A 27,761-nucleotide genomic window follows, 5' to 3' on the forward strand; every position below is an offset into this window, starting at 1 on the left:
GCCCACCGGCCTTTCCACGCTTGGCTGTGCAGAGGTCCACGAGGGGGCGACCTGAGCCCACGTGCCGCCGAGCTCTTCCCTCCTAAAACTACAACTCCCAGGCCGCTCAGGGGTCCCGCCCGCCTCGCCGCGCTTCTGGCGGCTCCAATTGGCCGCCGCGGGAGGGGGGATTGGCGGTCTCCAGGGCGACGGGAGGCGCTCGGGGCATCCGAGGCGGGGAGGCGGGTCCGCCCCCTATTGTGTAGCTGCGAGAGTGGAGCCGAGCGGTGCGGAGCAGGTGAGGGAGGGGGCGTACTGGAGGTATAGAAGTGGGGGTGCTGGCGGGGGCATGGAGAGTAGTGCGGAGTTATGGGGGACAGGAGAAAGCGGGGAGTTCTAGAGAGAAGTGGAATTCGTTGGGGGAGCAGAACTAGGGGAGTTCTGGGGAGTGGAGTGGAATTCTTGGCGGGTGGGTGGGGGTTCCCGAAGAACTGCAGGAGTTCTGGAGGCAATGTGGGGGAGTTTTGGTGGGTTCTAAGAGAAAGGAGGAGTTCCAGGGGACCAGAGAATGCGAGGTTGAACGGAATTGTTGAGGGTGGGGTATCAGAATTGTATTGTGGGCTGAGGCAGGAGAATCCCAGGAAGGGGAATTCTCGGGAGGAGAGGATGGGGGGAAGTGGCTGGGGGGTGGGGAGACCAGAAGGGAGTTCTTTATAGTGCAGGAGACCTGCTGCAATTGGAGATCAGGTGCGAGAAGCTGGAATTGTGGGGGGACTGTGCGTAGTTGCGATAACTGGGAAGGGAGTAACGGGAGGATGAGGGAGTGGTGTGTGGGGAGACTAGAAGGGTGAGGAAATAGTGGAGGCCGGGGAAGTTGGAAAGATATTAGGAGGCTCGGAGGAATTCTAGGGATGCCTAGTTACTCAGAGTCTCGGAAAACAGCCAGGAGAGAACTAGGGGGTTCCTATATACTTGGAAAAAGGTTTTTCCGGGAAGTATGGGAGAGCTGCCTGGAGGGAGTGGGAAACAGGGGGCTTGGTTGCTAGTGAATTGCCAGAAGTTAGACGTACAGGATCATTAAGTGGAGGCAAGGATCAGACTCTGTGGAGGATGTTTTATAGTCTATCCTGAACTTTGTGGCCAAGAGTGGGTTGGAGGCCTCAGAGCAGAGTCCACTTGGCAGCGCCAGGCCCTGGCATGGACCCTCTGGCTCTCTGAGACTACCCTAGCATCTGTGGGGCTGTCAGAAGCTCCTACCCTCCATCCCCCAGGGTTAATTTTGTACACTTCAGGGACTCACAGGCTTTTTTTTGGACCATGCCTCTGGGGTTGGGGAAAAAAGAGACTGACAAACCCTGGCACCCCGAAGATATTGGAGGGGAGTGAGTGGGAGGGATTTGGGTGAGGTCCTTGGGTGGTGGTGCCTGGCAGGAGGAGGACTGCTTGGCAGTATCGTGAGGAAGTGGCGCCAGCTGCCAGCCCCGGGACCTGTCCAGACCTGGAGGATGCTGCCTGGATCCCCCACACTGGCAGGTGGGGGAGGCAGCTCCTCCTCTCCCAAGTGCCTGACTCACTCACTGCCAAAGCAGTGTAGGGAGACCGAATGGAGAAAGGCCTCGGGTCCTCAGCTTCCAGAGTTTTTCATAGAGGCTGGGGAAATGGGACAAGGGATTGTATGGGGGTGTCCTGGGACCACTTTCTGAGGCTTAAGGGCCCTGGATTTGCCCTTGACTGGCTCTCTGCCCCTGAGCAGAGATCCTCAGGGCCATTATTTGTCACAGAAGGGTGAAGGCGACAGCACTGGTTCCATCTTGCTGCTATACCTTGTGAGCATCAAGAGTAAGGAAAGAAGCGAGAGCAGGCTAGGCCATGAGAGTCTTGATCTACTATACTTCCTTCAAAAATATTTTTCCAAGCATATAAGGAACCCCAGTTCTCTTTTGCTTAGTTTTTCAAGACCCTCAGAATGCAGGCATCCCCAGAATCCTTCCACATTTCCTAAGACCTTCCCAATTCTCCCAGCCTCCCCCATTTCCTCACCTTTCTGGTATCTGCATTCAGCACTCACCATTCTCCCAGTACTCCTACCCCTGCTCTTACTCCCCAGGGCTTCAAGATCCCCCCCCTTCCCCCTACCCCTCACTTACCTACACTCCTCCCTCCTTTCTCTTCCCAGTGCCTTTCTCTAATGGTGGGGTTTCTTCTGGGCTCCAGTATTGGCCAACTCTGCATGTTGCCTTGCACTTTGCATTTAGATCTGGTGGTTCTCCGGAGAGCAGCTTCCTCGGGTGTTACATGAGCCAAGCCCTCACTGTACGGAAGAGTGAGAGTTGAAACCTGTTCCCTGAGCTGATCAGAAGGACATCCCTTGGCCCCTCCATCTGGGCCCCTGTGGATAGGAGGGGCTGGGCGAGCAGGCCAGCTGGGCTATGGTGTGGTGCCTCGGCCTGGCTGTCCTCAGCCTGGTCATCAGCCAGGGGGCTGACGGTAAGCTGGGCTCTTGGGCTCAAGAATGCCCTGTTAGCCTTGGGGTGGGTATGGGGGTGTTCCTCAAGGGTTCCTCTTTGAGCATGTGAGGGCAGGGGAGGAATAGGGCTGGTTCTGGAGAAGCTGAACTGGGGGTTTCTCCAGTCACCTGAAGTCCTAAGGTGCCTACAGAGATACTGATGGCACTTCCCCTCCCAGCACTGACCCTGGCCCCCCGTTGTGCCCTCATGCCACCCATCATGCAGGTCGAGGGAAGCCTGAGGTGGTATCGGTGGTGGGCCGGGCTGGGGAGAGTGTGGTGCTGGGCTGTGACCTGCTGCCCCCGGCTGGCCGGCCCCCCCTGCATGTCATCGAGTGGCTGCGCTTTGGATTCCTGCTTCCCATCTTCATCCAGTTCGGCCTCTACTCTCCCCGAATTGACCCTGATTACGTGGGTAAGAGTTCTTCTCAGGCGGGAGGTAGGGAGGTATCAGCAAGAAAGGTGGGCTGGGTAGAGTCGCGCAAGGCTCCTGTGAACTGCTTTATCCCTGGCCAGATCTCATCTCCAGCTCTGCTGCCTTAACTCTGCTTAACAAGCATGGCTGTGCTCCCAAGCAGTGTTAATTCATTGAAAGATTCATTCATTTACACATACACACTCACACTCTTGTAGCTGTGCTATTTAGGACTCCACGTGGTCTGTTCCAAAGGAGACCCTACAGCCCTTATTCCAAATATCCATTCTAATTCTGTAACTGCTTTTTCTACATCTCATCATGAAACCTCCCAGACTTCATCCTGATCTGTAGTCTCCCCTCTTGGCCCTACCTTGGTCCTGGCTCTACTATCTGCTAACTCCTCTGCCCTCTCCACCTTCCTCATCGTCTTAAATGCTAGTTCAGGGGTTCAAGTCTTCTAGGGAGTGGGCTGATGGGGCAGCAGGGTGGGCACGGCTGTGACCTCTCTGCTTTTCCAGGGACACTCAGCCTGCTTCTGAGTAGAGAAGCACAGGTGTACAGAGAGGGTGGCTGGGGAAGGCCCAGGATCCCCAAAGGTCAGTGACTGGAAGGGGCTGGCCTGGGTTGCTGCTTTAGTTCGCACCTGTTGGGACTTCAAATCGTGTGTAGCCTCCCTGGGCGCCTTCTGCTGCACCCCAGCTGGCTCCCTAGAATGGCTACAATGGCTCTGCTTCCTCCTAATCCCGGATGGAGCCTTAATCTAAGCGGTTTAGTGCCAGGTCTCAGAGGGCAGTGTGCAGGAGGCCCTAAGGACGGGTCTGGGCTATGGGGCGAGAGAGAGTCTTGTTGCCTCCTCCTCAGAGGGGAGACCCAGGAAAGGCCACCTGGGAGGATGTTGATGGGGAGACCCCCACCATTTCCCTCTTTAGTTTGAATCCTGAGGGAAACCCCGGGATTGGCTGAGCCTTGCCACAGGGTGGGCTGAGCAGAGAGGGGAGGAGGTGCAGGCAGGTGATGCAGAAGGGAAGTTTCTTTTCAAACTGGGGGCAGTTATTGGCAAACAGCCTGGTGGGAGTGTATGTGTCTACACAAGCCCTGTGGGAATGGATGAAAGCGGGCCCCAATTAGCACCAGTGGAGAAAAAAACGGCTGTGCCCACCAGCCCTCCCTCCCTGCCTCCGCCTGCCCGGGCCCGGGAGGGGTCTCGGGCTGCCGGGCTGAGGCTGGACAGATTCATAATGTTGCCTGACTGAGGGTAAGGCAAGGGGAGGTGGAAGAGGGAGGGGCTTTTCCTGGGACTCCACCAGGGAGACTTGAAGCTCTTCCTTCTCTCCAGCTTGTGTCCTGCCTTGAGGTCCCTCAGGCCTGACGCCACTGGATGGTTAGCAACTTTGTCTACCTGTGGGTCTTCTGTCTGTGCTGTTGCTTGAGCTACAGGGGCTGTGAGCAGTAGCCTCTGGGACTTACTGTCTACTCCTATCCTTTGTTCACACCCCCTACCTCAGTCTGGAGCCCTTGGTCAGGCCAGAGCTGGCTGAGGGAGTTGGGACCTGAGGGAGGCCCCTGAGCCCATTAACCCTTTTACTGCCTCACAGTGTGGCAGGGGCCTCTCAGCCTTTGTGTAGGGGACTTGGAACTGCAGTTGCTAAGCAACAGGAGGTAGAGGTTGCTAAGGACAATGCTCTTCTGTCATAAACCCTCTGGGCAGTGAAGGGGAGATGGGTTGGGGACTGTTGTGGGGCTGGTGGCCTAGAATGTGTGCGGAACCCTGAGAGAGACTGTTGGATTAGGGACCACACAGAAGGGAAGGCTTCCCATCTTTGAGGACTCTAGAAGCATCTAGCAGAGGAGACTGGATTTATCAACGATGCCATGGAGCGAAAGCAATATAAAACAAGCTAGGACTAAAGAGTAGGATTCAGTTAGCTGCCGTGTGTAAAGCGCCCCAGCCTGTGCCCGCACAGTGCCTGTGTGGTGTGAACCCATGACCAGGCCTCCGGAGGGAAGGAAGGTTAGGCTTAGTGGACACCAGCTTGCCTAAGGTGGATCTTAGACCAACTCATTAAAATGGCAGAATGGGCTTTTGTGTTGTATTTCTTGGGATTTTCAAAATGCCCCACACAGCAGAAGGGATGTGCATTTTTTTTCTGTGCCCTGAGTTGTTTGATAAAAATCAGTGACCTCGTTCTCCACTTAGAACTCCCCTGCTTGCTCTAGTCACCTCCCCTCACCCTTTTATTCTTAACCCTCTGCCCAGTCACAGCTTCCCAGAAGCCTTCCTTACTCCTCTTGCTTCATAGTGCAATGTCTGGGCTCAGTTAGCATCATTTTTTGAACTTCTTTGTGGATGTGTGGACATGAACTTGCCCATTTAGGTGACTGTGGGTTCCCTGCCTTCCGAGAGCTTTAGAGAGCAGAGACTGTGTCTCCTGTTTTTCTTCACACGCCCCTGCATTTGGGAAGATCTGAAGTCAACAGGCTTTAGCCCTGCAGGTGGAGGGAGGCCTCCAGGAGGTGGGCCCAGGACTCAGGAGGACTCAGGGCTGCCCTGCTGGCGATCTTCCTGTTCTTCTGTAACACTACAGGTCTAGCAGTCCAACTGTCACAGAAAAGCTAGGACATGCAGTATGCTTCTTTGGATATTCTGCATAACATCTGCACTGTTACCCATTGGCTACCAGCATCTCCCAAGTGTGAATACATAGATTACCCCCAGTGCCCTGAGCAGCACTTGGTCCTAACACCCGTGTCCATGGAAAGCACGCTGCGTCTGGAGAAAGAAGCCTGGCTTTGTCACTTACTAGCCATGTGATTTTGGAAAGAAACTTAACATTAATTCCTTCAGCTACAGTGGAATTCTTGGGAGGATTAAATATGGTGACAACGCCTAATATTACATGGCCTGTATTCCACACTCAATCTTCCTTCCCTCTTCTTCCTTCTTTGTAGAGCTAGAAGATCACTATAATGAAAAGTATCATGTGGGACATAGAAGAGGCTGCAGTCTGGGGTCTGCAGGGCTCAGCGGCCAGGCAGATTAGCCTTCTTGAGGAATCCTGACAGTGGGTGGAAGGGTATGATTATGTTAAATATTTACCCGCTAAGCCTAATCTTATCTCCCGGGTGGGGATTTCAACACCTAGCCCTTTAAGCAGGTCCACCCATCCTAGAGAATCCACACCCCGGAACTCATTCTAAGTAGAAAAAGACTCTTGCCTAAGATCACAAAGCCTGCCTCAACTTGATCCTTCTCTTCTTTCTGAAATAGATTATCTTATTTCTGAAATAGATCACTCTAGAGGTAGAATGGAAGCAAATTGGAGGGGCTGAGTGCATTCACAGCTTCAGAATTTCTAGTATTAGAAAGAGCTGGGGTGGACACTATGCAAAGGGACTTGGAGCTGCATTTGCATACAACATAAGATTAAGAAAATGCAGCCAGGCACAGTGACTCACAGCTTAATCCCAGCACTTTGGGAGGCTGAGGCAGGAGGATCCCTTGAGGCCACGAGTTTGAAACCAGCCTGGGCAACATAGCAAGACCCCTCTCTTCAAAAATTAAACAATTAGCCAGGCATGGTGACACGTGCTTGTAGTACTAGCTACTTGAGAGCTGAGGCAGGAGGATCGCTTGAGCCCAGGAGTTCGAGGCTGCAGTGAGCTACAATCAAACCACTGTACTCCAGCCTGGGCAACAGAGTGAGACCCTGTCTCTAAAAAAAAAAGAAAGGTTCCATTTGTTCATAGCAGAGGTCAAGGTGGGGATGAACAATGTGATGTAGAGGGGAGGAGGCTGGAGACAGGGAGACTGGCAAGTAGGCTGTTGGAGAAACCCAGGTGAGACATGCCACAGGTGTAAAGGTGAGGACAGCAGAGAAGGGGAAATGTTTAGGAGGTACGATTTGAGAAACCTAATGAGCGAGTAGATATGGGAGGTAATCGAGGAATCTAGGAGATGCCAGGTTCCTGATAAGGTGACTTTGTGTGTGGTGGTGCTGTTCACTGATGCAGGGAGAGAAAAGGAAGATATCAGTTTAGGGACAGGGCCAGAACTTGAGTGCAGTTTTCCGATTTCAAATCTAGAGCTCATTTATTTGTTCAACAACTTTTATTTGAGCATCCACTGATGCCAGGCACCATGCTACATGCCTTCCCTACATTATTTCTCTCCTCCACCCCACCCCAATTTTGTTTCTTTCTTCTTTTTACAGATGAGGAAACTGAAATTGAGAGAGGTTAAGTAACTTGCCCAAAAGAGTACACAGTCGAGCTGGACTCGTGCCTAGGTCTATCTGACTCCCAAGTGTGTGCCTGTATCACGAGGCTACACTGCCAGGGACCCATGAAGCTGTCTAGGGTGCACAGTTGCATCCAGGGAGGGTGCTGAGGGCTTGGGTAGGCCCCTTCGGTCTGAGCCTGGCAGTGTGGTGTGGATGCTGACTAAGAGTGGGATTGAGGTGTCTGGTTGTGCTGTGGTTGTGTGGCTTTGTGGAACTGTATGTGATCAGCCAGCTGGGACCGGAGTGCCCCGGGGCATGGAGAGGATATGGCGAAGAGGCTGCTGACTTTGCTGCTTGCTGGGCTGGACTCTGGCCACCCTAAGGCGCTTAGGCTGCTGATAATAGCCCTGAGGGATTAGGGGCTTTGGCAGGCAGGGTCTGGGTTCCCCTGCTAGGGCCTCAAACACTGCTGAGGTTTTCAGGGAAAGAATCCTCTATTAAGAGTACTCCCAGGAGCTCATACCTTCCCCTACAAAAAGAGCCCAGAGGTGGACAGATCCTGTAAGAGCCCAGAGGAGACTACATGCTGGCTCTTCACCTCCTTCCCCAGTAGTCCTGGACGCCAAGTGCAGTTCAGGGGAAGGTTTTGTCCACCTGCTGTCCCCCTAGGTTTCTCTTTGTCTAGACAGGGTCCCAGCTGTCGAATGGCAAGAGTGGTCAGAGGTGCCGAATGGAGGGACCTGTCCTGAATGACCCCAACCTCATCTGTGTCTCTCTGGACCCCACACTCAGAGTAACTGGGAGAGACTGAGCCTGTTCTTACCTCTAAGAATTACCAGTGTGACCAGGGGATAGGGGCTTCCATGGGGTTCCTTCAGCACCCTTGATTCAGGGCTCCTCCCCCAGGACGAGTCCGGCTGCAGAAGGGGGCCTCTCTCCAGATTGAGGGTCTCCGGGTGGAAGACCAGGGCTGGTACGAGTGCCGCGTGTTCTTCCTGGACCAGCACATCCCTGAAGACGATTTTGCTAACGGCTCCTGGGTGCATCTGACAGTCAATTGTATGAAGCTGGGGGGCAGGTGGTGGAGAAGGATGGGGAGGAGGAGGATGGTGACCTCTGGCTGGTGGGAGAAAGGGGAAGAGGGAGTTCTATTTCCATCCGACAAAGCTCCGATGCCCCACCCTTCCTGAGAGCCCTTGTTTGCTCACTTAGTAGTTGCATCTCACCCCTCCCCCACACTCCTGCCCTTTTCAGTTCTTCAAATATAAATTCAATCAGCCTTCTGTGTCAGGAACTCCCTCTTTCTCTTCCCTCCTGCTTCCCTGGCCAGGGAAGTGGGTGGGAGAGAGGGGGCTCTTTGGCCCTGAGTGAAACACAGCTCACATATATATAGCACTTCGTGTTTTCAAAATACCTTTCCACCCAGGCCCTTATTATTTCTCTCTCACTCCTAAGTAGGAAGGAGGTCATAATCATTCCCATTGCATAGGTGAGGCTGGGTCATGCCACTGATTAGTGGCAGAGCAGAATCTAGGACCCAGGCCTCCTCACTCCCAGAACAGTGCTCCTCCTGAGGGGACTTGGCTCTCCCCCAAGCTCTGGACATCCAACCTGGGTTCAGCCCCAGGCCAGTGTGTGGGGGTGGGTTGACAGAATCCTCACTTGGCCTGGGTGCAGCAGACAGGGTGGCCCTGGGCTGAGGATTTCTATGAGGCAGGGCTGGTGGGTGGGCAGCAGGCTGGAGCCCTGAGTGGTCTCCCTGGCCCTTGGACACTGCTCTTTGGGCTGACAGCCCCACTGGGGCCCCTGATGCCTGTCTCCCTTGCAGCGCCCCCTCAATTCCAGGAGACACCTCCTGCTGTGTTGGAAGTGCAGGAACTGGAGCCTGTGACCCTGCGTTGTGTGGCCCGTGGCAGCCCCCTGCCTCATGTGACGTGGAAGCTCCGAGGAAAGGACCTTGGCCAGGGCCAGGGCCAGGTGCAAGTGAGTCCTGGGGGTGGACAGAGTGAGCCATATAGAGTGTGAAGGGAAGGTGGGGGCCTGGCAGTGGGGCCAGAGGACAGAGGAGGCAAAGGCCAGGCTGGAGGATGGGCCAGAAGAAGGGCTTGGCATTGTTTGCCCCGAGCCTGGGGTGCTGCCTCCCTCTGCTGGCCAGCCTCAGAAATGCAGGATCTGAGGCTGGCAGGCGAAAGGACTCTTCCTCACCCACTCCTTCCCTAGGTGCAGAACGGGACGCTGCGGATCCGCCGGGTAGAGCGAGGCAGCTCTGGGGTCTACACCTGCCAAGCCTCCAGCACTGAGGGCAGCACCACCCACGCCACCCAGCTACTAGTGCTAGGTGCTCTCTGGCGGGAGGGCTGGGGTCCAGGGTTACTTATGCAAAGGGGCTGTGACCTGTGGCTGAATTGGTTCACAGCAAGATAGGAAGGAGATTTGTGCCTGAGGGCAGGGCCTGTGGAAGCTAAGGGGGCTCCCAATGCAGGCTGTTGCTCTGAAACCAGCACCTTAATTTTAAAAGGCTCAGTAAGCAGACAAAGCGATCTTAGTGCCCAGTAGTGTATTACAGTGGAAAGGGCATGGGTGCTTGTGTTAGGCTGTGAGCCAGCTAACTCCTTGAGTCCCAGTTTCTTCATCTTTATGAAGAGACTCATATCTACCTCTCAGGTCTGTTACAAGAATTTACTTAGGTACAGCTGAGCCCAGTCACTGGCACATGGTAATTCCTAGCCAAGATCCTTCCTTTAGAAGGGAAACTGAGAAGCAGAAGTCCTGGACTGTGCCTTCATAGAGCCTATTATCTTTGTGGGGAAGTGAGACTAACTGGGGAAACAGGCAAGTGTTGCTGTCCGTGGTACTGTAAGAAAGGCAGTGCCGGGTAATGGTTAAAGGTGTCGTCTGTGGCATCAGGAAGCCTAATATGAATGTTGCCTCTCCTGCTGTCCTTGGGCAATCACCTCACAATCTCTCTGCCTCTGAGCCTTCATTTCTTCATCTAGAAAATGGAGACAATTCCCACCACAAAACTTTTGGTGAGGATTAAATGAGGTCGTGCAGGTAAAGTGCTTAGCACTCAGTGTCCCACACGCAGTCAGTGCTCTGTTGTGTCAGCTCGCATCATGACCTCTTCTTACTGACTGCTCATGCAGTACCGGCCCAGAGAGGGGAAGGAGTAGTGGAACTGTAGTAGCCAGAGGTGCTTTTGCAGGAGGTATGTGGCGTGGCCAGGCCCTTGGGAGGGGCATTCCAGACCAGGGGTGCAGGGAGCAAAGGCATGGAGATGGGGGACAGCCAGCTGCCCATACTGACCTGAAAGAGTTCATGAGGGCTGACATATGGAAAGATGGCTGGCCAGGTAGGGAGGGTTTGGATCGCAGGGGTCCACAGGGCTGGGTTTGAGCTTAGTGTAGGGGGAGCCAGGTGCTATTGCAGGTTCCTGAGCAGAAGTGTTCTGTGGCTCAAGGGGCTGTTTCTGTATGAATGGCCATTAGAGTGGCAGCTGCAGGGGAGCCTGGAGTCAGGGGCTGCTGCAGCATCTTGAGGTGAGGTATTGGGCACCTGGGTTAGGGCCAGAGACAGAGAAGTAATTCAAGAGGTGACAAGCAGGGATACAAATGGTAAATGAGCAGAGTTAAACTGACTCCCCCAAACACACACACCATTCCTAGGCAATGGAACTGCATGAATGGAGTTGCTCTTGATGGAACAGAGAGAATTTGGAAAGAAGAATGGATCTCAGGAGAGGAAGAATTCTTGTTACGTACAGGGGGAAGCTTCTGTTTCCATTCCCCAAAGCCCTGTAACAACGAGCCCTAGGATTCCAGAGGGCAGAGCTGGGAAGAGTTGTAGAGGTGACCTCAGGGTTCTAGGAAGACTGTGGGCTGAGGCCACCTTCCTCCCCTTGTGCACCCCACAGGACCCCCAGTCATCGTGGTGCCCCCCAAGAACAGCACAGTCAATGCCTCCCAGGATGTTTCCTTGGCCTGCCATGCTGAGGCATACCCTGCTAATCTCACCTACAGCTGGTTCCAGGACAACATCAATGTCTTCCACATTAGGTGGGGTCACCCTCATTAGGAGGGTGGAGGTGGGGAATTCACAGTCTCTGAAGAGCCGCTTGGCTGGGCAAGGCCTGGACCCCTCCTCACACGTGCCACATTGCAGGCGCCTGCAGCCCCGGGTGCGGATCCTGGTGGACGGGAGCCTGCGGCTGCAGGCCACCAAGCCTGATGATGCTGGCTGCTACACCTGTGTGCCCAGCAATGGCCTCCTGCATCCACCTTCAGCCTCTGCCTACCTCACTGTGCTCTGTAAGCCTGACCCCAGCTTCTCCCTCAGCCTGCTCCCTTCCCCTGGGCCAGGCCAAGCCCCTCTCCCCCAACTTGCCACTACTTTCCCCCAGACCCAGCCCAGGTGACAGCTATGCCTCCTGAGACACCCCTGCCCATAGGCATGCCGGGGGTGATCCGCTGCCCGGTTCGTGCCAACCCCCCACTGCTCTTTGTCAGCTGGACCAAGGATGGAAAGGCCCTGCAGCTGGACAAGGTACAGGCTTGGAGCAGGGGAAGGAGGGTCTTAGCTTGGTGTTATTCTGCTCAGGACAGCAGGGTGGAGTTAGCTCAGTTTAATTCAGTTCAGTGACTGGGGACACACATCTTTTGTGAACTTAATTTGTGTTATAAGACATGTTGCATAGGAAACTACTTAAAACCCCTGAGGAAAAATTTCCATGGTTTAAAGTGGTGGTTTTGTGTCTTCTTTGGGGAAAGAAGAGAGATGATCTCTGGGGAAAATGATGGCAAAGAGTCAAGAAGCAGAACTGAAGGTTCTTTCATGTGATGACTGGGAAATTGTGTGTCCTGGGGGAACACACACTTCTTACCAGGTGCTGTGTGGGGTAGTGGGTTGAGGGCAGGGGCAAGGAGGCATCCATCCTTAAAGTGGGCACCATCTGGGCAGAGGACAGCAACACTGTCTGGAAGGCCAGGGATGGAGCTCGTGCCTTCCTCTTAGGGTGGTTGAGGATAGACCAGCAACAGATTCTGGGACTTTGGTGATGGGCCTCCAAGAGGACACAGTCATTCCCTTGCAGAAATCAGGATCAAGAGGCAGGAAGTAGTATAGTATGTTTATGGAATCATGGGTCGTCCAATTGGGTGGGAGCTGGAGTGCCTGTAGGGACATGAATGGTGCAGAGAAAGCTGGAAAGACAGGTTAGCATCAAAAGGAAGAACTGTATGCCAAGTTACGATTGACTCATTCCAAGGCAATTGGGATCTTTTGTCTGCAGAGAGTATAAATTTTTTGAGGCCTAGTATTGCATCTTTTCATCATAGTGTATCTGGGGCTTCTACAACAATAGTACTCAGTATATCTTTGTTGAATAATTAAGAAAAAAGTCTACAGGCAGTTGGAGCTGCTGGAGTTTGTTGAGCATTGGTGTGATAGCATCAGAACTGTGATCAGGGGTTGAGCTTGTCCAGTGGAATGTAGCAGGAGATACTGGACATAGGAAGAGGGGTTCTGAAGCTGCTGAAATGGCCCAGGTGAGAGTTGTGGAGTCTGATTTACAGAGGAGGACATGATGAAGAATGGGCTCATGCTCTGACGAAAGAGACTTCCCAGGTGACTGGCTTAGTGAGTATTTCACTAGCGGGAGTCAGGGAACGTGAGGAGGCAGACTTCAGCAAGAAGGATGGTGGGCCCTTTAATAGAGAAATAGGAGCTGGTTTGGGGTGGAAGACTCTGAACTTAGTTGTGGAGTGCTGGGAAGAGAGCCAGGTGAAGCCCCAGCAGGCAGGAAGCCCCATGCGGCCCAACTCCAGGGGTGGCCATTCACAGTGTATTTTCTGTGAGTGGCATCCCCTGGAGTTGTGCAGTCACAGCCTCACACCATTGGGAGGGGTCCCTCTGTAGGAAGGAGAGAAAGGAAGCACTGGAAATCAGAGAGAGGTCAGGCCTAGACATGAAGCTGCTGGAGTCCTCTGCACAGCTGTGGGTTTCTTGTCCTGCCCCCTCTCTTGTACCGCTATCCCGGGCTTGTCTCTGCTGAGCTCCTCTCTCTAGCTGTCATCTTCTCTTCCTTCCAGTTCCCTGGCTGGTCCCAGGGCACAGAAGGCTCACTGATCATCGCCCTGGGGAACGAGGATGCCCTGGGAGAATACTCCTGCACCCCCTACAATAGTCTTGGTACTGCCGGGCCCTCTCCCGTGACCCGCGTGCTGCTCAAGGTTAGGCCGGGGGTGGGCGGGGGCCTGTGGTGACAGTGGGTCAGATGGCTGGAGATGGTGCTAAGGCCAGGCTGATGGGGGTGGGGTGGGGCAGACACATGGGGAGGGGTTTCCAAGTTTGTTTCCCATGGTGGCCATGGCAGCAGCTGCCTGATGCCATCCCAGAGGTTTCTGCAGAGATGGTGCTCGGGAGGTGGGACATCAATCACACACATCCAAAAGTAAGATACCCTGTTTGCCCCAACTCTCACTAACCTTGACCGTGCTGCCTCCCTCTCTGGAGCTCTGGGAGGAAGAATGTTCTGCAGAGGTTTGTACATCTCTGAGAGTCCTGCCTAAGCCTGCCAGCCCTTACTACACCACCATTTTCCTCCAGCCCCTACCCACTGGGGAACAGAAACAGAGCCAGAGAGGAATTGAGAATGGAGAGAGAATGAGGTGGAGACAGGCTTGGTGAGTGTTTAGCTAGGGGGAGTGAGGGAGAGTGAGGTGAGACATGGCATGACAGGGAGCGCAGAGAGGGGGAGTGGCCAGCCTTAGATGTAAGAGAGGGCCCCTTCCAATGCCAGATCTGGCTTGCAGGCTCCCCCAGCTTTTATAGAGCGGCCCAAGGAAGAATATTTCCAAGAAGTAGGGCGGGAGCTGCTCATCCCCTGCTCTGCCCAAGGGGACCCTCCTCCTGTTGTCTCTTGGGCCAAGGTAAGGCTCCTGAGCCCGCTCTGCCTGTACCCGTGCCCACTACACCCCTGCCTCTCGTGCCCCAGCCATTTTGTGGGAGGGAGGGTGTGGGAAGGAGAGAGCTGTCAGAGGCAGGGTGGGGAGGAACTGGAGCTGCCTGGAGAGATGAGGGGCGCCCTTGGTGAGGGGTGGCTGCGTGTGTCCTCAGGGCTCACCAGTGGTTCTGTAGGTGGGCCGGGGGCTGCAAGGCCAGGCCCAGGTGGACAGCAACAGCAGCCTCATCCTGCGACCACTGACCAAGGAGGCCCACGGCCGCTGGGAATGCAGTGCCAGCAATGCTGTGGCCCGAGTGGCCACCTCCACGAACATCTACGTGCTGGGTTAGTGGCTGGAGACAGGGCCAGGAGCTGGGAGAAACTACGTGGGAATCATTTTTGGAGGCCCAGAAAGGGGATCATGGGTGTGGGATCCCTGGGATGACGATGGGTGAAGGCCCTGGGGCCCCTGCTACTCTCTACACTCCCTCAGGCCCTGACCACCATCCCTCCATTTCCCCTTGCCCAGGCACTAGCCCTCATGTTGTCACCAATGTGTCCGTGGTGCCTTTGCCCAAGGGTGCCAATGTCTCCTGGGAGCCTGGCTTTGATGGTGGCTATCTGCAGAGATTCAGTGTCTGGTACACCCCACTGTGAGTGACCTGCTCCTGCCATTTCTCTGCGCCAGTCTTGCCTCCTTTCCTCTCCTCCTTGAACCTATCTGGCATTCCGCCCTTTCTTCTGTCCCTCTATCCCTCACCAGTCCTGGCTCTGCTTCCCTGTTTCCAGACTCTGAGGCATTCAGGGCCAAGGTCCTGAGACCTTGGATGGTTGAGCAGAGGGGAGGTGGTTAGATCTCTGGACCCCAGATCTTCTGGTCTTCCTAGCTCACGAGGTGCCCCCCATGTCCTCATGTCTCCCAGGGCCAAGCGTCCTGACCGAATGCACCATGACTGGGTGTCCTTGGCAGTGCCTGTGGGGGCTGCTCACCTCCTAGTGCCAGGGCTGCAGCCCCACACCCAGTACCAGTTCAGCGTGCTAGCTCAGAACAAGCTGGGGAGTGGTCCCTTCAGCGAAATCGTCTTGTCTGCTCCTGAAGGTGAGAAGCTTCTCGTCCCAGAACAGCAGAGACAAGGATGGGGAAGGGCTGCTAGGAGAGCTGGGATATGGGAGGCCCTGGGTGGGAAGGGGCAGAGGTGCTGGCCAGCTTGGGGTCCAGAGGGGTGTGTGGAAGATGATTCGAGCTTGTCTTCAGGGGCTCTGGGAGAAGAGTTAGGCACTGGGGGTCGTGGAAGGCCAGGGGAGGGGCGCTGGGAATCCTTGCTCTGACCTGCCTTTCTGTCCCATGCAGGGCTTCCTACCACACCAGCTGCACCCAGGCTTCCCCCAACAGAGATACCGCCTCCCCTGTCCCCTCCGCGGGGTCTGGTGGCAGTGAGGACACCCCGAGGGGTACTCCTGCATTGGGATCCCCCAGAGCTGGTCCCTAAGAGACTGGATGGCTACGTCTTGGAAGGACGGCAAGGCTCCCAGGGCTGGGAGGTGCTGGACCCGGCTGTGGCAGGCACAGAAACAGAGCTGCTGGTGCCAGGCCTCATCAAGGTATGTGCGAGAGGCGATACAGAGAGCGGCCTCCTAGGGGCTCTCCTGTGTCCTTCTCCATTGCCCAAACCCTATCTTCTCATCTTGATTTGAGCTCTTCACCTCCGCATCCTACCTCACCCTTCCGTCCCACGTGCACAGTCTTTCCGCGCACCGCTGGGTTGGGCGGTGCTGGGCCCGTACCTCCCTCCTAGTACCCCATCCCCATCGTAGGATGTTCTCTACGAGTTGCGCCTCGTAGCCTTCGCGGGCAGCTTCGTCAGCGACCCCAGCAACACGGCCAACGTCTCCACTTCCGGTGAGCACCTGGCGTGAGGGAGGAGCCCCAGGGTTGCTCCGAGTCCACTGACCCTCCCTCGTGCCCCCCTGCCTAGGTCTGGAGGTCTACCCTTCGCGCACGCAGCTGCCGGGCCTCCTGCCCCAGCCCGTGCTGGCCGGCGTGGTGGGCGGAGTCTGCTTTCTGGGCGTGGCCGTCCTTGTGAGCATCCTGGCCGCCTGCCTCATGAACCGGCGCAGGGCTGCCCGCCGCCGCCGCAAGCGCCTCCGCCAAGGTAAGCCCCTCCACCCTCAGCCCTGCTACTGCGCACTTGGGCCTAGCCTCCTTAAGCCCCTCCTACCTGGGGGAAAATCCCTCGCTCCTGTGTGATCCAGGTGCATTCTCTTAGTCCTGCATCTGGTCCTGCCTACGCTTTTCCCAGCCGGACGGGGTTGGGCGCCTGGTGTTGGGTGAGAGAGTCTCCACCTAGAGGGCCTTGATTTTTGCCTGTGTCACCTACTATTCTCGTGCCCTTCCAGATCCACCTCTTATCTTCTCTCCGACCGGGAAGTCAGCTGCACCGTAAGTGCCTCCACCTCCTTGGCTTTCTTCTGCCTTTCCATTGTACATGCCAGTATCTTCTGCTTCCTTTTTTGCATCTTTACTGGGGGGATGTTGGGTGTTGGGGAGGAACAAAAGTGGGAGAGGGTAAGAAGGGGTGTGCAGTGGCCCCAGCCTGTGGCCGGTCCAGTATGGCCTGTGCCTTCCCTCCACCCCTCCACCTTGTTGGTCCTTTCCTCGCTTGTTCTCCCTAGCTCTGCTCTGTTGTTCACTAAACCTCTCAAGGCCTGACGCTGGCTCCTGGGAGGGGGACCTGCCCCTACCACAGACCCTGATCTCCTGTCCTTCCCCAGCTCTGCTCTGGGCTCAGGCAGTCCTGACAGCGTGGCGAAGCTGAAGCTCCAGGGATCCCCAGTCCCCAGCCTGCGCCAGAGTCTGCTCTGGGGGGATCCTGCCGGAAATCCCAGCCCCCACCCAGATCCTCCATCTAGCCGGGGACCCTTACCCCTGGAGCCCATTTGCCGGGGCCCAGACGGGCGCTTTGTGATGGGGCCCACTGTGGCGGCCCCCCAGGAAAGGTCAGGCCCGGAGCAGGCAGAACCTCGGACTCCAGCCCAGCGTCTGGCCCGGTCCTTTGACTGTAGCAGCAGCAGCCCCAGTGGGGCACCCCAGCCCCTCTGCATTGAAGACATCAGCCCTGTGGCACCCCCTCCAGCAGCCCCACCTAGTCCCTTGCCAGGTCCCGGACCCCTGCTCCAGTACCTGAGCCTGCCCTTCTTCCGAGAGATGAATGTGGATGGGGACTGGCCCCCTCTTGAGGAGCCCAGCCCTGCTGCACCCCCAGATTACATGGATACCCGGCGCTGTCCCACCTCATCTTTCCTTCGTTCTCCAGACACCCCTCCTGTGTCCCCCAGGGAATCACTTCCTGGGGCTGTGGTAGGGGCTGGGGCCACTGCAGAGCCCCCTTACACAGCCCTGGCTGACTGGACACTGAGGGAGCGGCTGCTGCCAGGCCTTCTCCCTGCTGCCCCTCGAGGCAGCCTCACCAGCCAGAGCAGTGGGCGAGGCAGTGCTTCGTTCCTGCGGCCCCCCTCCACAGCCCCCTCTGCAGGAGGCAGCTACCTCAGCCCTGCTCCAGGAGACACCAGCAGCTGGGCCAGTGGCCCTGAGAGATGGCCCCGAAGGGAGCATGTGGTGACAGTCAGCAAGAGGTGAGAGCAGTCCCTGCACATCCCTACCTCCACCTCAGTCCCACCCCAGACCTCTCACCCCTCTCCCAATACCCTGCACCTTCTCTGCTCCACTCCCACCCTGGGAACGGGAAACCTCGTCTCCTTTTAGAAGCTTTTGCTGAGGTCCAGGGATTTTTCAGGGGAAACCCATGGCCTAACGTGAGTTTGCGGTCACTGAATTCAGACTCTTCTGAACAGCCTCTATTCCTACACCCACACCATATGTTTGTCTTTTTTTTACAGGAGGAACACATCTGTGGATGAGAACTATGAGTGGGACTCAGAATTCCCTGGGGACATGGAATTGCTGGAGACTTTGCACCTGGGCTTGGCCAGCTCCCGGCTCAGACCTGAAGCTGAGCCAGAGCTAGGTGTGTGAGCCCCCCGGAAAGGCAGGCATCTTGGCCATGCTGTCCCACATCCCCCCCTGCCACCTTAGGACCCATCTATTCCCAGTCAGGCCCTGCCTCCCAGGCTCCTCTGCTCTAGACTGTGCCTTGCCCCCTTGGGCCATCTGTACTGGAAAGGCCTAGTGAGCTTCACATCTGAGCTTTTCACTCAGTGAACCTCAGGGCTTCTTCTCATTGTCCTGCCCGCCTCTTGCAGGTGTGAAGACTACAGAGGAGGGCTGCCTCCTGAACACTGCCCATGTTACTGGCCCTGAGGCCCGCTGTGCTGCCCTTCGGGAGGAATTCCTGGCCTTCCGCCGCCGCCGAGATGCTACTAGGGCTCGGCTACCAGCCTATCGACAGCCAGTCCCCCACCCCGAACAGGCCACTCTGCTGTGAACATCCCTAATGTGAGGCTGGGAAAAGGCATATGGACCTGCAAAGGAGGACCCCAACCAGACAGACCTAGTTTCAAACTAGGGCACTGCCCCTGCCTGCCCCTTTGGTGCCCAGACACAGACCCTGATAGTGGGCTTGGGTCACCTTGGTATGGAATGTATGTGCTGACCTCCTAGGTGAGTCTGGGGATTGGAACAGGGATCTTAGGTCTGCCTCTCTCTCTCTGTGTGTGTGTGTGTGTGTGTGTGTGCGTGTGAAGTTTTTTACAGGTGAATAAACAAAGTTTGAAAAATGTTTCTGTGTGTTATCTGTCTTTGAGAGAGTGCCAGGAAAATCCCTGGACCCTTAAAGAAGAGGAGAATCTTCTTGAATGAATGGAGGTGCATTCAGCATTCATTCAAGAAACATTTATTGAGTGCTTACTGAGGCCAGCTACTAAAGGCCAGCCATTGAAGTAGATACTGAGAAAATACAAAGCTCTTGAAGACATGCCTTTGCCCCTGAGTTCTTTCTAGTCAGTGAGGCAGACAAGTAAAGAAATAGTTACCATATGATGTGATAAGTTCTGTGATAAAGCTATGTGTTGGTTATTGTAGCACAAAGGAAGATGTTGCATTCAAGGCCACATTTAGTGAACGCTAATATTGTGTGCTGGGACAAATGCCACATATTGGGGGGGAGTCCTCAGGACCCTCACAGATGGTGGTAATAATAATAATAGTACTCACTATGTGCCAGGCACTGCTCTAAGCCCTATAGGTGGACTGTTTAGTTCTCTACAATTCTATGAATTAGGTAGTACTCTTAGCTCTGTTCTATAGACCAGGGAACTCAAGCACAGAATGCACAACAGTCACACAGCAGGTAAAGGGTAGAGCAGGTGGGGAGCCGGTCAAGGAAGGGAAACTATCCTAGGCAGAGGAATAGCCTTTGTAAAGGCACAGAGGAGTGAGAATGCTTGACAATCGGTGGGACTGGAATATAGGGCTGTGTAGGACTCGGGGAGGGAACAGAGAATAGAAAGGTTGGACAGGACTGGATATTGACATCCTGGAATCTCAGGTCAAGGGAGGACTCTATCATGTGTGCAGAACTCCACCCCGGGGGACTCTGTTCAACTGAAGCCTGAAAGGATGGGGGGCTCTTTCTCCACCCCTGAACTGTGCTGTCCTCCACCCTCAGAGACAAAAGAACCCCGGCCAGCCTCCTCGCGCTGAGGTCTCCCGCTCTGATCCCTCCAGGATTTAGGAAGAGATACCAGGTCGTAGAAAAGGAGATGAAAGGCAAGGAGAAGTCAGGTCTGAACCCTGGGTCCCAACACCGAACACGCCCCTAGGGCCCTAGGCAGTGACCTCACTGTTAGTCCCTGCCCAGGCTTGAAGTAAGAGGTGAGCAAGATCACGTGGGGGTGCTGTCCCGGCCTGCAAGTCCCAGTCCTATCATACACTAGTCAGTTGGGGTCGGGGGAAGGCCTTCCTGTGCCTCCGTTTACCTTGCCAGCCTCTAAACTAGGAGGCTTCTTCCCATATAAACACGCCCACAGTCTAGCTAACTTTCTAGGCAGAAAGTTTCCTCCTGGGGCACAAGTCTATGGGCTCCCGGTGGAGGCTGAGGTACTCACGGGTGGAGACCACTGCAGCTGCCTTCGTAGGTTCAGACTCCCCGAACCTTTAACCCTTGCTCTCGTCTACTGTCCCTCCCTCTCAAGCAGTCCTCCCGCCTCCTGCGCTGCGGCGCCTTTAAACCTTCTTGGCCCTTGCCCCGCCCCGGGTCCGCCCCGTCTGAGGCGGGACCCTCCAGAAAACCCCCGGCTGGGCAGGGCGCACCACTTGCAGCTGCAGCCCTTGCCTTGAGTGAGTGCGCCGCTCTCCAGTCCGCTTGAACGGTGAGCAGGTCCGAGGGACGGGGGTCGGGGGCATGTGCGTGGTCTGTAGAAAGCAAGAAGCCAGCGCTTTGGACTTGCTCCAGCGAGCTCGTGGATCAAGGGCTGGCATCAGGCAAGGGTCCGGTGACTACTTTACCCCGCCCCGTGCTGTCAGGTCCTGTCCCCAAGCCCTGACCCGACATTGTTGGACGATGAGGTCAGGCGAGGTTAGCCCATGCATAGACAGGGCGTCCGTCCGCAGCAGGGACTCAGGGACTGAGCCCCACCCGCGGGCTCCATCGCTGAGTCCTCACTGGGGCGAGGGGAAAAAAGGGCGTCTGACTTTAGCTGGCTGGCCCCGAGTGACCCCGGGTCGTGGCGCCGGCCCTGGGCCAGCTCGTGCTCCTGGGCTTTCCCGCGCGACCCTTCACTTCCTGGTTCCAGGAGCACGTGTGGGCACTGCGTGCCCTCTGAGTCCCCAAGGCCGCCCTTTTCATTCCTGTTCCTGCTAGCTTGCTATTCTGGGGACTTGAGATTACGGGCTGGAGCTAGGGGGCTCTGCATGGGTCGCACGGTGACCTTCTGTGAAGCTCCAGTCATCTTTATGACGGTCCCCTGACCTCGGGGGTCTGGGTGCTGCAGCCCTGACTGCGCCCCGGGGTGCCCTGTGTGAGGTTGTGGGGGTGGTGGTGGCTGCTTTTACCCTGCCCGAGCGCCGCTGCCCCCACCGGGTGCCCCCTGCTGCTGGGAAAGCTGGTGGTGGCCGCGGGCAGGCGGGCGGGCTGCCCAGACCACTGCGTCACCCCAGCGGCGGGAGGGCGGTGGGTGACTCATCTGCTGTAACGGCCCAGGGTGTGGTCGCGGGGGTGGGGGGCGGCGGCTGGGAGGCCGGACCTGCAGGACCGTAGGTGGACTGCCGCCTCCCCCCGCGCCCTGTGCCTCCTGGGGCTACCTGGAGCCGGTGTCCTGGGAGTTCTGTGAACAGTTGGTATCTGTGGGGCAGAGAGAAACGGGGTGAGAGTGGGGATGGAGTGTGGGATCCGATGTAGAAGACCTGCGGCTGGGACGGGGCTCCCCCAGTGTTCTCTTTGACTCCAAAGCACCAGACAGCAATAACTCTCTACCTCCAGCCCCCTCCCGGTTTCTCCTCCCCACTGCAAGGGGCAGACCTACAACTGCAGAGGAGGCCAAGGCAGGGCGGGCCCAGTAGGGGCCCTACCATTCCAAAACCAACAAATAGGTTTTGTCCAACCGCAACTCCCTCCCTCACCCCAAGGCCTCTGCCCCTGTCCCCCACCCCGGGATTGGCCCCTAATCCTTTCTTCATTCCATTCCTTCTCCCTCCAGAATTTTCAGCTGTGGGTTCTCTAGCTCAGAACACTTTCCCTTCCCAGGGGATTTCTTCTCCTGAACGACTACTTCCTGAGTCCGCTTCTTCACCCCAGCACGGGTCATTTCCTATCTTCGCCCACACGCTGTCCATCCCCACTATAGCTGTCTCCTGGAAGAATCCCTTGCACCTGGCTACACCCGAGCACTGCTGGGACGATCCCACTTCTGCTCCCGTGCTCACAGCCTGCTCACCACAATGTCTGTGTTGAGAGGGTGTTTCTGCCCGGAGCCCCCACCCAGCCTCCAACACTGTTTGGTACACAGAAGCCATGGCAACGGCCCCCACCTCATCCCCTCCTCCCACGCAAGCCTTGGAGCTTCCTGTTTGTGTAGCCTCAGCTTTCTCTTCTGCTCCTGACTCTCGGTGGTGAGGGGCTGCCCTACGGTGGTTCCCTTAATTGTGGGCCGCCCCCCATCCTTGCTGCTGGCTGTGGCACCTCGCTCTGTGGGCTGGTGCCCTCACTGTGCTGCTCTTTGAGAACAGTCCCTGCCCCAAATCTGAGTTGGGAAGTTCTCCTGTGTTCCATCTGCACCGTGGATGGAGAGTCCCTTTGTCTTCCCAATTAAACACCCTAGCCAAGAACCCTGAAGTCCTCCCTGCCCCCACCCATGTCCGCCTTTTCTTTGGCTTTGGCTTTGGTGAGGTAAGCTTCCAGCCCAGGGTCTGGGTGGGGCCGAGTGCCTTGCGTGGCCCCTCCCCGTTTCCCGCCTATTGTAACTCCAGGGTGAGGGTGAGGGTTGTTCTCACAGCTGCAGTAGCGCTAGGGTTTAGGTTGCTCCCTGCCAGCCCATCCCCCAGGTTGTTCAGCTGTCACCTTCCTTTGGGGTCCCCAGCTCTGGGGGTCGCCCACACCTGTCTTCCAGCTGGCATATCTCTTCTCACCCTGGTAGGCAACTTGCTTACTGTTTTCTTGATGTTTGAGGGAAGGCAGGGGCAGGTCCCCTGGGTGTCCCTAGGGTGGGCCTTCCCAGCTCCAGCAGCCGCAGCCCATCAGCTCCTGCCTGCCCGTGGGGGTGGGGAGGAGAAACAGCTGCTGGCCAGGCCTGGCCTGGTTGGAACTGCCCCTTCTCAGGACTCCACCCTATGGCTCTGGCACCTCAGAGCTTCAGGGCAATGGCCCCAGAGTGGAGCAGATACACTGCAGCTGGAGGCCGCGACCCTGCCAGCTGTGTCCAGGCCCCAGCGTTGGGCGGTGGAGGGGGTTCCTCAGCATCCACTTTCCACCCAGTGGTGGCTCTGGGAGGCCAAGTTTGTCCTGCCTTGGGGGTTGGGGGGCACTGGAAGGGTCTGGCTTCAGGCCTTTCTCTCTGCTCTTAACCCCAGTGTCTAGGTTAATCATTCTCCTGCCCTTTCTTTACCTGTTCCCTGGTGATTCCCGAGCCTCAGGCCGCTTGGTCCCTGGAAACAGCCCTGAGCACAGCCACTCCGAGGAGAGAGGTCTGGTACTGGGCTGCGGAAAGGGGGCTTACTGGTGGTAGTAGCTCTTAGCCCCTTCCTCCTCCTGCCTGTCTTCCAGCCATTCCCCTGTGCATCAGAGGTTAGAGTTTTCTATGGCAGAGTGGCCGCTGGGGAGGGCAGGGATGCTTCTCTTGGTTTCTCCTCAGAACTCAGCCACCCCACCCCGCCCGCCTTCCCCCAGCTGATGGTGTGTGTGCCTGGCGCTGTGGGTCGGGGCCCAGACTGACATTTATCTGGCCCAACTTTCGGGCTGGGGGAAGTGGAGGGGGCGGGTTGCTCTTAATGAGGTTTAAAAATAACTGATTTAGGGGAGGATCTGCCGGAAATGTGCAGCTTGATAAGCGGGGGTAAAAAGGAGCAGCCATGTTGGAGTCGGGATGGGAGGGACTGGCCCGAGACACAGCCTCTGTGGCCGAGAGGTGTTGAGGGTTTGAAGCAGGCTGGTTCCCTTGTATTTCACAGAGCCCCAAGGTCCATTGAGAGGGGGTGGTGGGATTGTTTAACCTGGGTGTGTGGGAGAAGGGGAGCTGGAGTGACTTCATCCCTGAAGGCCAGCCTGGCCTGGAGCCAGATGTGGTTAGAAGGGGTGGCTCTCTTTCCTCCCCTTGAACACAGATGCCCATCCTGGGGGTCCCCTTTCTTGAGCCGCCTGACAGCTAGCTCTGTTTTGGAGAAGAGAGAAAAGCCAAACCAGGGTAGGGATGGGACAGAAAATGGGGACTGTGGCCCGTTCTTGGTTCTTGGCTCCCCTTGGCATCCATAGCATGCCCAGGTCTTGCTCAGCCCCTGAGTGTCAGACCCAGGTGGTGAGTGTGGTGGGAACACACCGCCACAGTGAGGTCCGCCATCTCAGGCCATTGGTCGGGAAACCACCCAGTTCTTGCTAATCAAGGTCCTCCAACGAAGTTAAAGAAACCCTCCTGTGTATTCCCCATCTTGCCTTCTCTTCCCCAGGTTTTTCCAAAAATATCACCCAGGGCTCCTGTATTAGTTTCCTATTTCGCTGTAACAAATTGCTACAAGCTTAGTGATTTAAAGCAACACAAATACAGCATCTTACAGTTCTACAGACTTCAACAGGGGTCTCACTGGCTAAAATGCAGGTGTTGGCAGGGCTGTGTTCCTTCTGGGGGTTTTGAGGTGAATCTATTTCCTTCCGTTTTCTGGCTTCTGGAGGCCACCTGCATTGCTTGGTTCATGGCCCTGTGTGACTCTGACTTCTACTTCCATTTTTTTGTTGTTGTTGTTGTTACTTCTCCCACTCTGACTCACCTATCTCCCACTTTCAGTTAGTAAGGCCCTTGTGATTACACTGGCCTCATTTAGATGATCCAGGATAATCTCCCCATTTCGAGATCTTAATCACATCTATGAAGTCTGTTTTTGTCATATAAGGTAACTATCCACAGGTTCTGGGAATTAGGACATGGACACCTTTTGGGGGGGCATGATTCTGCCTGTCATAGTTCCTAGAAGGGAAAGTCGAATTTGTTTTTATTGCCTGGTTTCTCGTAGGAAATCCGATTTGCTTGCTGAAATCCCTCAAGGACCCATTCAGGCCTACCTCTTCCAGAAAGCCTTCCCAGGCTGCTTCTGCCCATCTGCTTCTTTTAACTCCTACAACATGTGATCTGAACTGTGCACTTTAGTATTCTTTGTGTGCAATCCTTACCTGTTCATATGTACTCACTTTGTCTCCCTGATGGTACTGTGGGCACTTGAGGACCAAGGACTTCTATTTCTTTCACAATCTCTAGCACAAATAGTAGGTGCTCAATTAAAATCCAGTGGTTTGCACCAACCTAGATGGTTAAAAAAAAGCAAAGAAAACCCAGAGTTTGAGGGAGGGTAGATCCAACAGTTTCCTAAGCTGTTCCACATTCCTCCTCCTCTCCCCAAATCATTCTCTTTCCCAGGGCTATAAAGAGCAGGGTTGCATTTGGTAACAGTTCTGGTCCTCGTCCTTGGGGCTCAACCTGGGGGAAATGGTGTGTATCCCTGCAGGCAGAATTCCTGAATTTCCCCCTCCCCAGGCTGCAAGGTGTTGACCAAAAGCCCGGGTGTGTCCTCTCCCTAGCTCCGGGCAGCCACCGCCACCCATTGGAATGGCCAACAGGGGACCTGCATATGGCCTGAGCCGGGAGGTGCAGCAGAAGATTGAGAAACAATATGATGCAGATCTGGAGCAGATCCTGATCCAGTGGATCACCACCCAGTGCCGAAAGGATGTGGGCCGGCCCCAGCCTGGACGCGAGAACTTCCAGAACTGGCTCAAGGATGGCACGGTGAGAGCCAGGCCCCACTGGCTTGGACGTGCAGGGCGAGCAGGACTGGGTCCAGTGGACTGGGGATTGTTTAACCTGAAGAGGGGAAGATTGAGGGCACACATGTCCCAGCCTCTTCCTCAGCCTGAAGGTCTTTGTCAAGGATGTGAGAGGGCGCATGCTTTCCTCCCTTCCTGTGGAGTGGAGGGTAAGGGTGAATGTGCCTCCCAGGCAGTGGAAGACTGAGGCACTGAGGAAGAATGTCTCTAAGGAAAGAACTGTGGGAGGGTGTATTAGCAAGGAAAGACTAAACACTGGCTTTTCACTCTGGGCCTGGAGGCAGGAAGCTGGCAAGAAGGACTGTGAGGCTTACTCTAGTGAAAGAGTCCAAGCTGTCTTCAGGCAAGACAGGAGCCTCTTCGGTTCATTGTCTCTGGTTCTAAGGGTGATGCACGCTGAGCTGCGATAGGTAGGCATATTCTCACCTTTCCACCCCTGCTGTCCTCATCCAGGTGCTATGTGAGCTCATTAATGCACTGTACCCCGAGGGACAGGCCCCAGTAAAGAAGATCCAGGCCTCCGCCATGGCCTTCAAGCAGATGGAGCAGATCTCTCAGTTCCTGCAAGCAGCTGAGCGCTATGGCATTAACACCACTGACATCTTCCAAACTGTGGACCTCTGGGAAGGTGGGACAGGGCCAGGAGCTGGGTCCTGTCGTCCAGGAGGCCAGAGATTGGGCTGGGCCCTCTTGACCAGGGAGAAGGGGCTGTTTTCTGGCTCCCTGAAGAGAAAGAGGGGTGTGTTTGTGTTCCATGGAGCACTTGGTCATATTGGAGGCTGGAACGGAGAAGGGTATGGAAATGAAGAGTAAAAATAATTAGGAAGCCAGGCCTGCTGACTTAGCGATAGAGGCGGAACCCTGGCATCTAGGACACTGCAGAGGCTGACACATTCCCATTCTCCTTCCCAGGAAAGAACATGGCCTGTGTGCAGCGGACGCTGATGAATCTGGGTGGGCTGGCAGTAGCCCGGGATGATGGGCTCTTCTCTGGGGATCCCAACTGGTTCCCTAAGTAAGTATTGCTGGGACAGCCGCAGGGTCCAGCAGGTGCATTGCTTCTGCCCAGTCCTGTCCCTGGGAAATAACTTATCTCAGTAGCAGCTGTCCCTTTACAAAGCGCTTTCAGAAAATTCCTCATCTCACTTAATCCTCGCAACACCCTCTGGGATGGCAAATGACTGTCCCTTTGGACAGATGAGGAGGTGGCTTCAGAGAGCTTATGGCTCTCAAGGGCAGAGCTGGCACCAGCCCTTGAGCCAACAGCAAAGCCTGTGCTCTGTCCAAGGAAGGGATTTACTAGGGCAGCCTGTGATCTCCTCTAACCACCACTCCCTTGTCACCCAGGAAATCCAAGGAGAATCCTCGGAACTTCTCGGATAACCAGCTGCAAGAGGGCAAGAACGTGATCGGATTACAGATGGGCACCAACCGCGGGGCATCTCAGGCAGGCATGACTGGCTACGGGATGCCACGCCAGATCCTCTGATCCCACCCCAGGCCTTGCCCCTGCCCTCCCACGAATGGTTAATATATATGTAGATATATATTTTAGCAGTGACATTCCCAGAGAGCCCCAGAGCTCTCAAGCTCCCTTCTGTCAGGGTGGGGGGTTCAGCCTGTCCTGTCACCTCTGACGTGCCTGTTGGCAGCCTCTCCCCCGTGCTTACTAATACATTCCCTTCCCCATACCCATCAAAACTGGACCAGCTGGCCTCTTCCTTTCTCCTGGGACCAAAATTTAGGGGCCTCGGTCCCTCACCGCCATGCCCTGGCCTGTTCTGTCTCTTCTTTTTCCCCCTGGCCTGTTCTGTCTCTGAGCTCTGTGTCCTCCGTTCATTCCATGGCTGGGAGTCAGTGATGCTGCCTCTGCCTTCTGATGCTGGACTGGCCTTGCTTTTACAAGTATGCTTCTCCCACAGCTGTGGCTGCAGGAACTTAATTTATAGGGAGGAGCCTGTGGCAGCTGCTGCCCCAGCCACAGCTGCACTGACTGTGCTCACCACACATCTGGGGCAGCCTTCCCTGGCAGGGGCCCTCGTGGCTTCTCGTTTTCCATTCCCTTCACTGTGGCTAAGGGGTGGGGTGAGGGGATGGAGAGGGAGGGCTGCCTACCATGGTCTGGGGCTTGAGGAAGATGAGTTTGTTGATTTAAATAAAGAATTTGTCATTTTTCAATGGACTCTGGCTGTGTCTGGGGCCACTGTACCACTGTGGG

The 27,761-nt window shown here is 55.8% G+C and overlaps 2 protein-coding genes across 5 annotated transcripts; both read left to right on the top strand.

Annotated features, from left to right (window-relative positions):
* Nucleotides 1-236: 236 nt before the first annotated feature.
* On the top strand, nucleotides 237-18,799 carry IGSF9 (immunoglobulin superfamily member 9). Of its 2 annotated transcripts, none has more exons than XM_030823205.1 (21): nucleotides 237-277; nucleotides 2,235-2,466; nucleotides 2,712-2,900; nucleotides 8,030-8,182; nucleotides 8,952-9,106; nucleotides 9,344-9,461; nucleotides 11,037-11,178; nucleotides 11,285-11,430; nucleotides 11,523-11,665; nucleotides 13,210-13,350; nucleotides 13,933-14,049; nucleotides 14,258-14,408; nucleotides 14,593-14,716; nucleotides 14,987-15,162; nucleotides 15,415-15,665; nucleotides 15,879-15,963; nucleotides 16,040-16,216; nucleotides 16,461-16,503; nucleotides 16,836-17,696; nucleotides 17,961-18,088; nucleotides 18,324-18,799. In XM_030823205.1, the coding sequence occupies exons 2-21, from the start codon at nucleotides 2,409-2,411 to the stop codon at nucleotides 18,503-18,505; spliced, it is 3,540 nt and encodes a 1,179-aa protein (XP_030679065.1). In that variant the 5' UTR covers nucleotides 237-277; nucleotides 2,235-2,408; the 3' UTR covers nucleotides 18,506-18,799. The 2 variants fall into 2 exon arrangements, with proteins under 2 accessions (XP_030679065.1, XP_030679066.1); XM_030823206.1 differs by having other exon boundaries at nucleotides 11,571-11,665; nucleotides 18,324-18,795.
* Nucleotides 18,800-20,297: 1,498 nt separating this feature from the next.
* Nucleotides 20,298-27,725, top strand: TAGLN2 (transgelin 2). Of its 3 annotated transcripts, none has more exons than XM_030824141.1 (5): nucleotides 20,298-20,390; nucleotides 25,298-25,505; nucleotides 25,997-26,171; nucleotides 26,456-26,558; nucleotides 26,891-27,725. In XM_030824141.1, the coding sequence occupies exons 2-5, from the start codon at nucleotides 25,326-25,328 to the stop codon at nucleotides 27,030-27,032; spliced, it is 600 nt and encodes a 199-aa protein (XP_030680001.1). In that variant the 5' UTR covers nucleotides 20,298-20,390; nucleotides 25,298-25,325; the 3' UTR covers nucleotides 27,033-27,725. The 3 variants fall into 3 exon arrangements, with proteins under 3 accessions (XP_030680001.1, XP_030680002.1, XP_030680003.1); XM_030824142.1 differs by having other exon boundaries at nucleotides 20,338-20,390; nucleotides 25,254-25,505; XM_030824143.1 differs by having other exon boundaries at nucleotides 20,371-20,398.
* Nucleotides 27,726-27,761: the final 36 nt, after the last annotated feature.

This window comes from Nomascus leucogenys, chromosome 12 (genome assembly GCF_006542625.1).
Source record: "Nomascus leucogenys isolate Asia chromosome 12, Asia_NLE_v1, whole genome shotgun sequence".
Taxonomy (NCBI): domain Eukaryota; kingdom Metazoa; phylum Chordata; class Mammalia; order Primates; family Hylobatidae; genus Nomascus; species Nomascus leucogenys.

Bases quoted from the DNA above. Each gene is read 5' to 3' on its own strand.
- IGSF9 (XM_030823205.1), top strand. From the start codon at position 2,409: ATGGTGTGGTGCCTCGGCCTGGCTGTCCTCAGCCTGGTCATCAGCCAG. The intron at 9,107-9,343 runs GTGAGTCCTGGG...CTCCTTCCCTAG, and splicing joins AGGGCCAGGGCCAGGTGCAA to GTGCAGAACGGGACGCTGCG. The intron at 11,179-11,284 runs GTGGGGTCACCC...GCCACATTGCAG, and splicing joins ATCAATGTCTTCCACATTAG to GCGCCTGCAGCCCCGGGTGC.
- TAGLN2 (XM_030824141.1), top strand. From the start codon at position 25,326: ATGGCCAACAGGGGACCTGCATATGGCCTGAGCCGGGAGGTGCAGCAG. The intron at 25,506-25,996 runs GTGAGAGCCAGG...GTCCTCATCCAG, and splicing joins ACTGGCTCAAGGATGGCACG to GTGCTATGTGAGCTCATTAA. The intron at 26,559-26,890 runs GTAAGTATTGCT...CTTGTCACCCAG, and splicing joins GATCCCAACTGGTTCCCTAA to GAAATCCAAGGAGAATCCTC.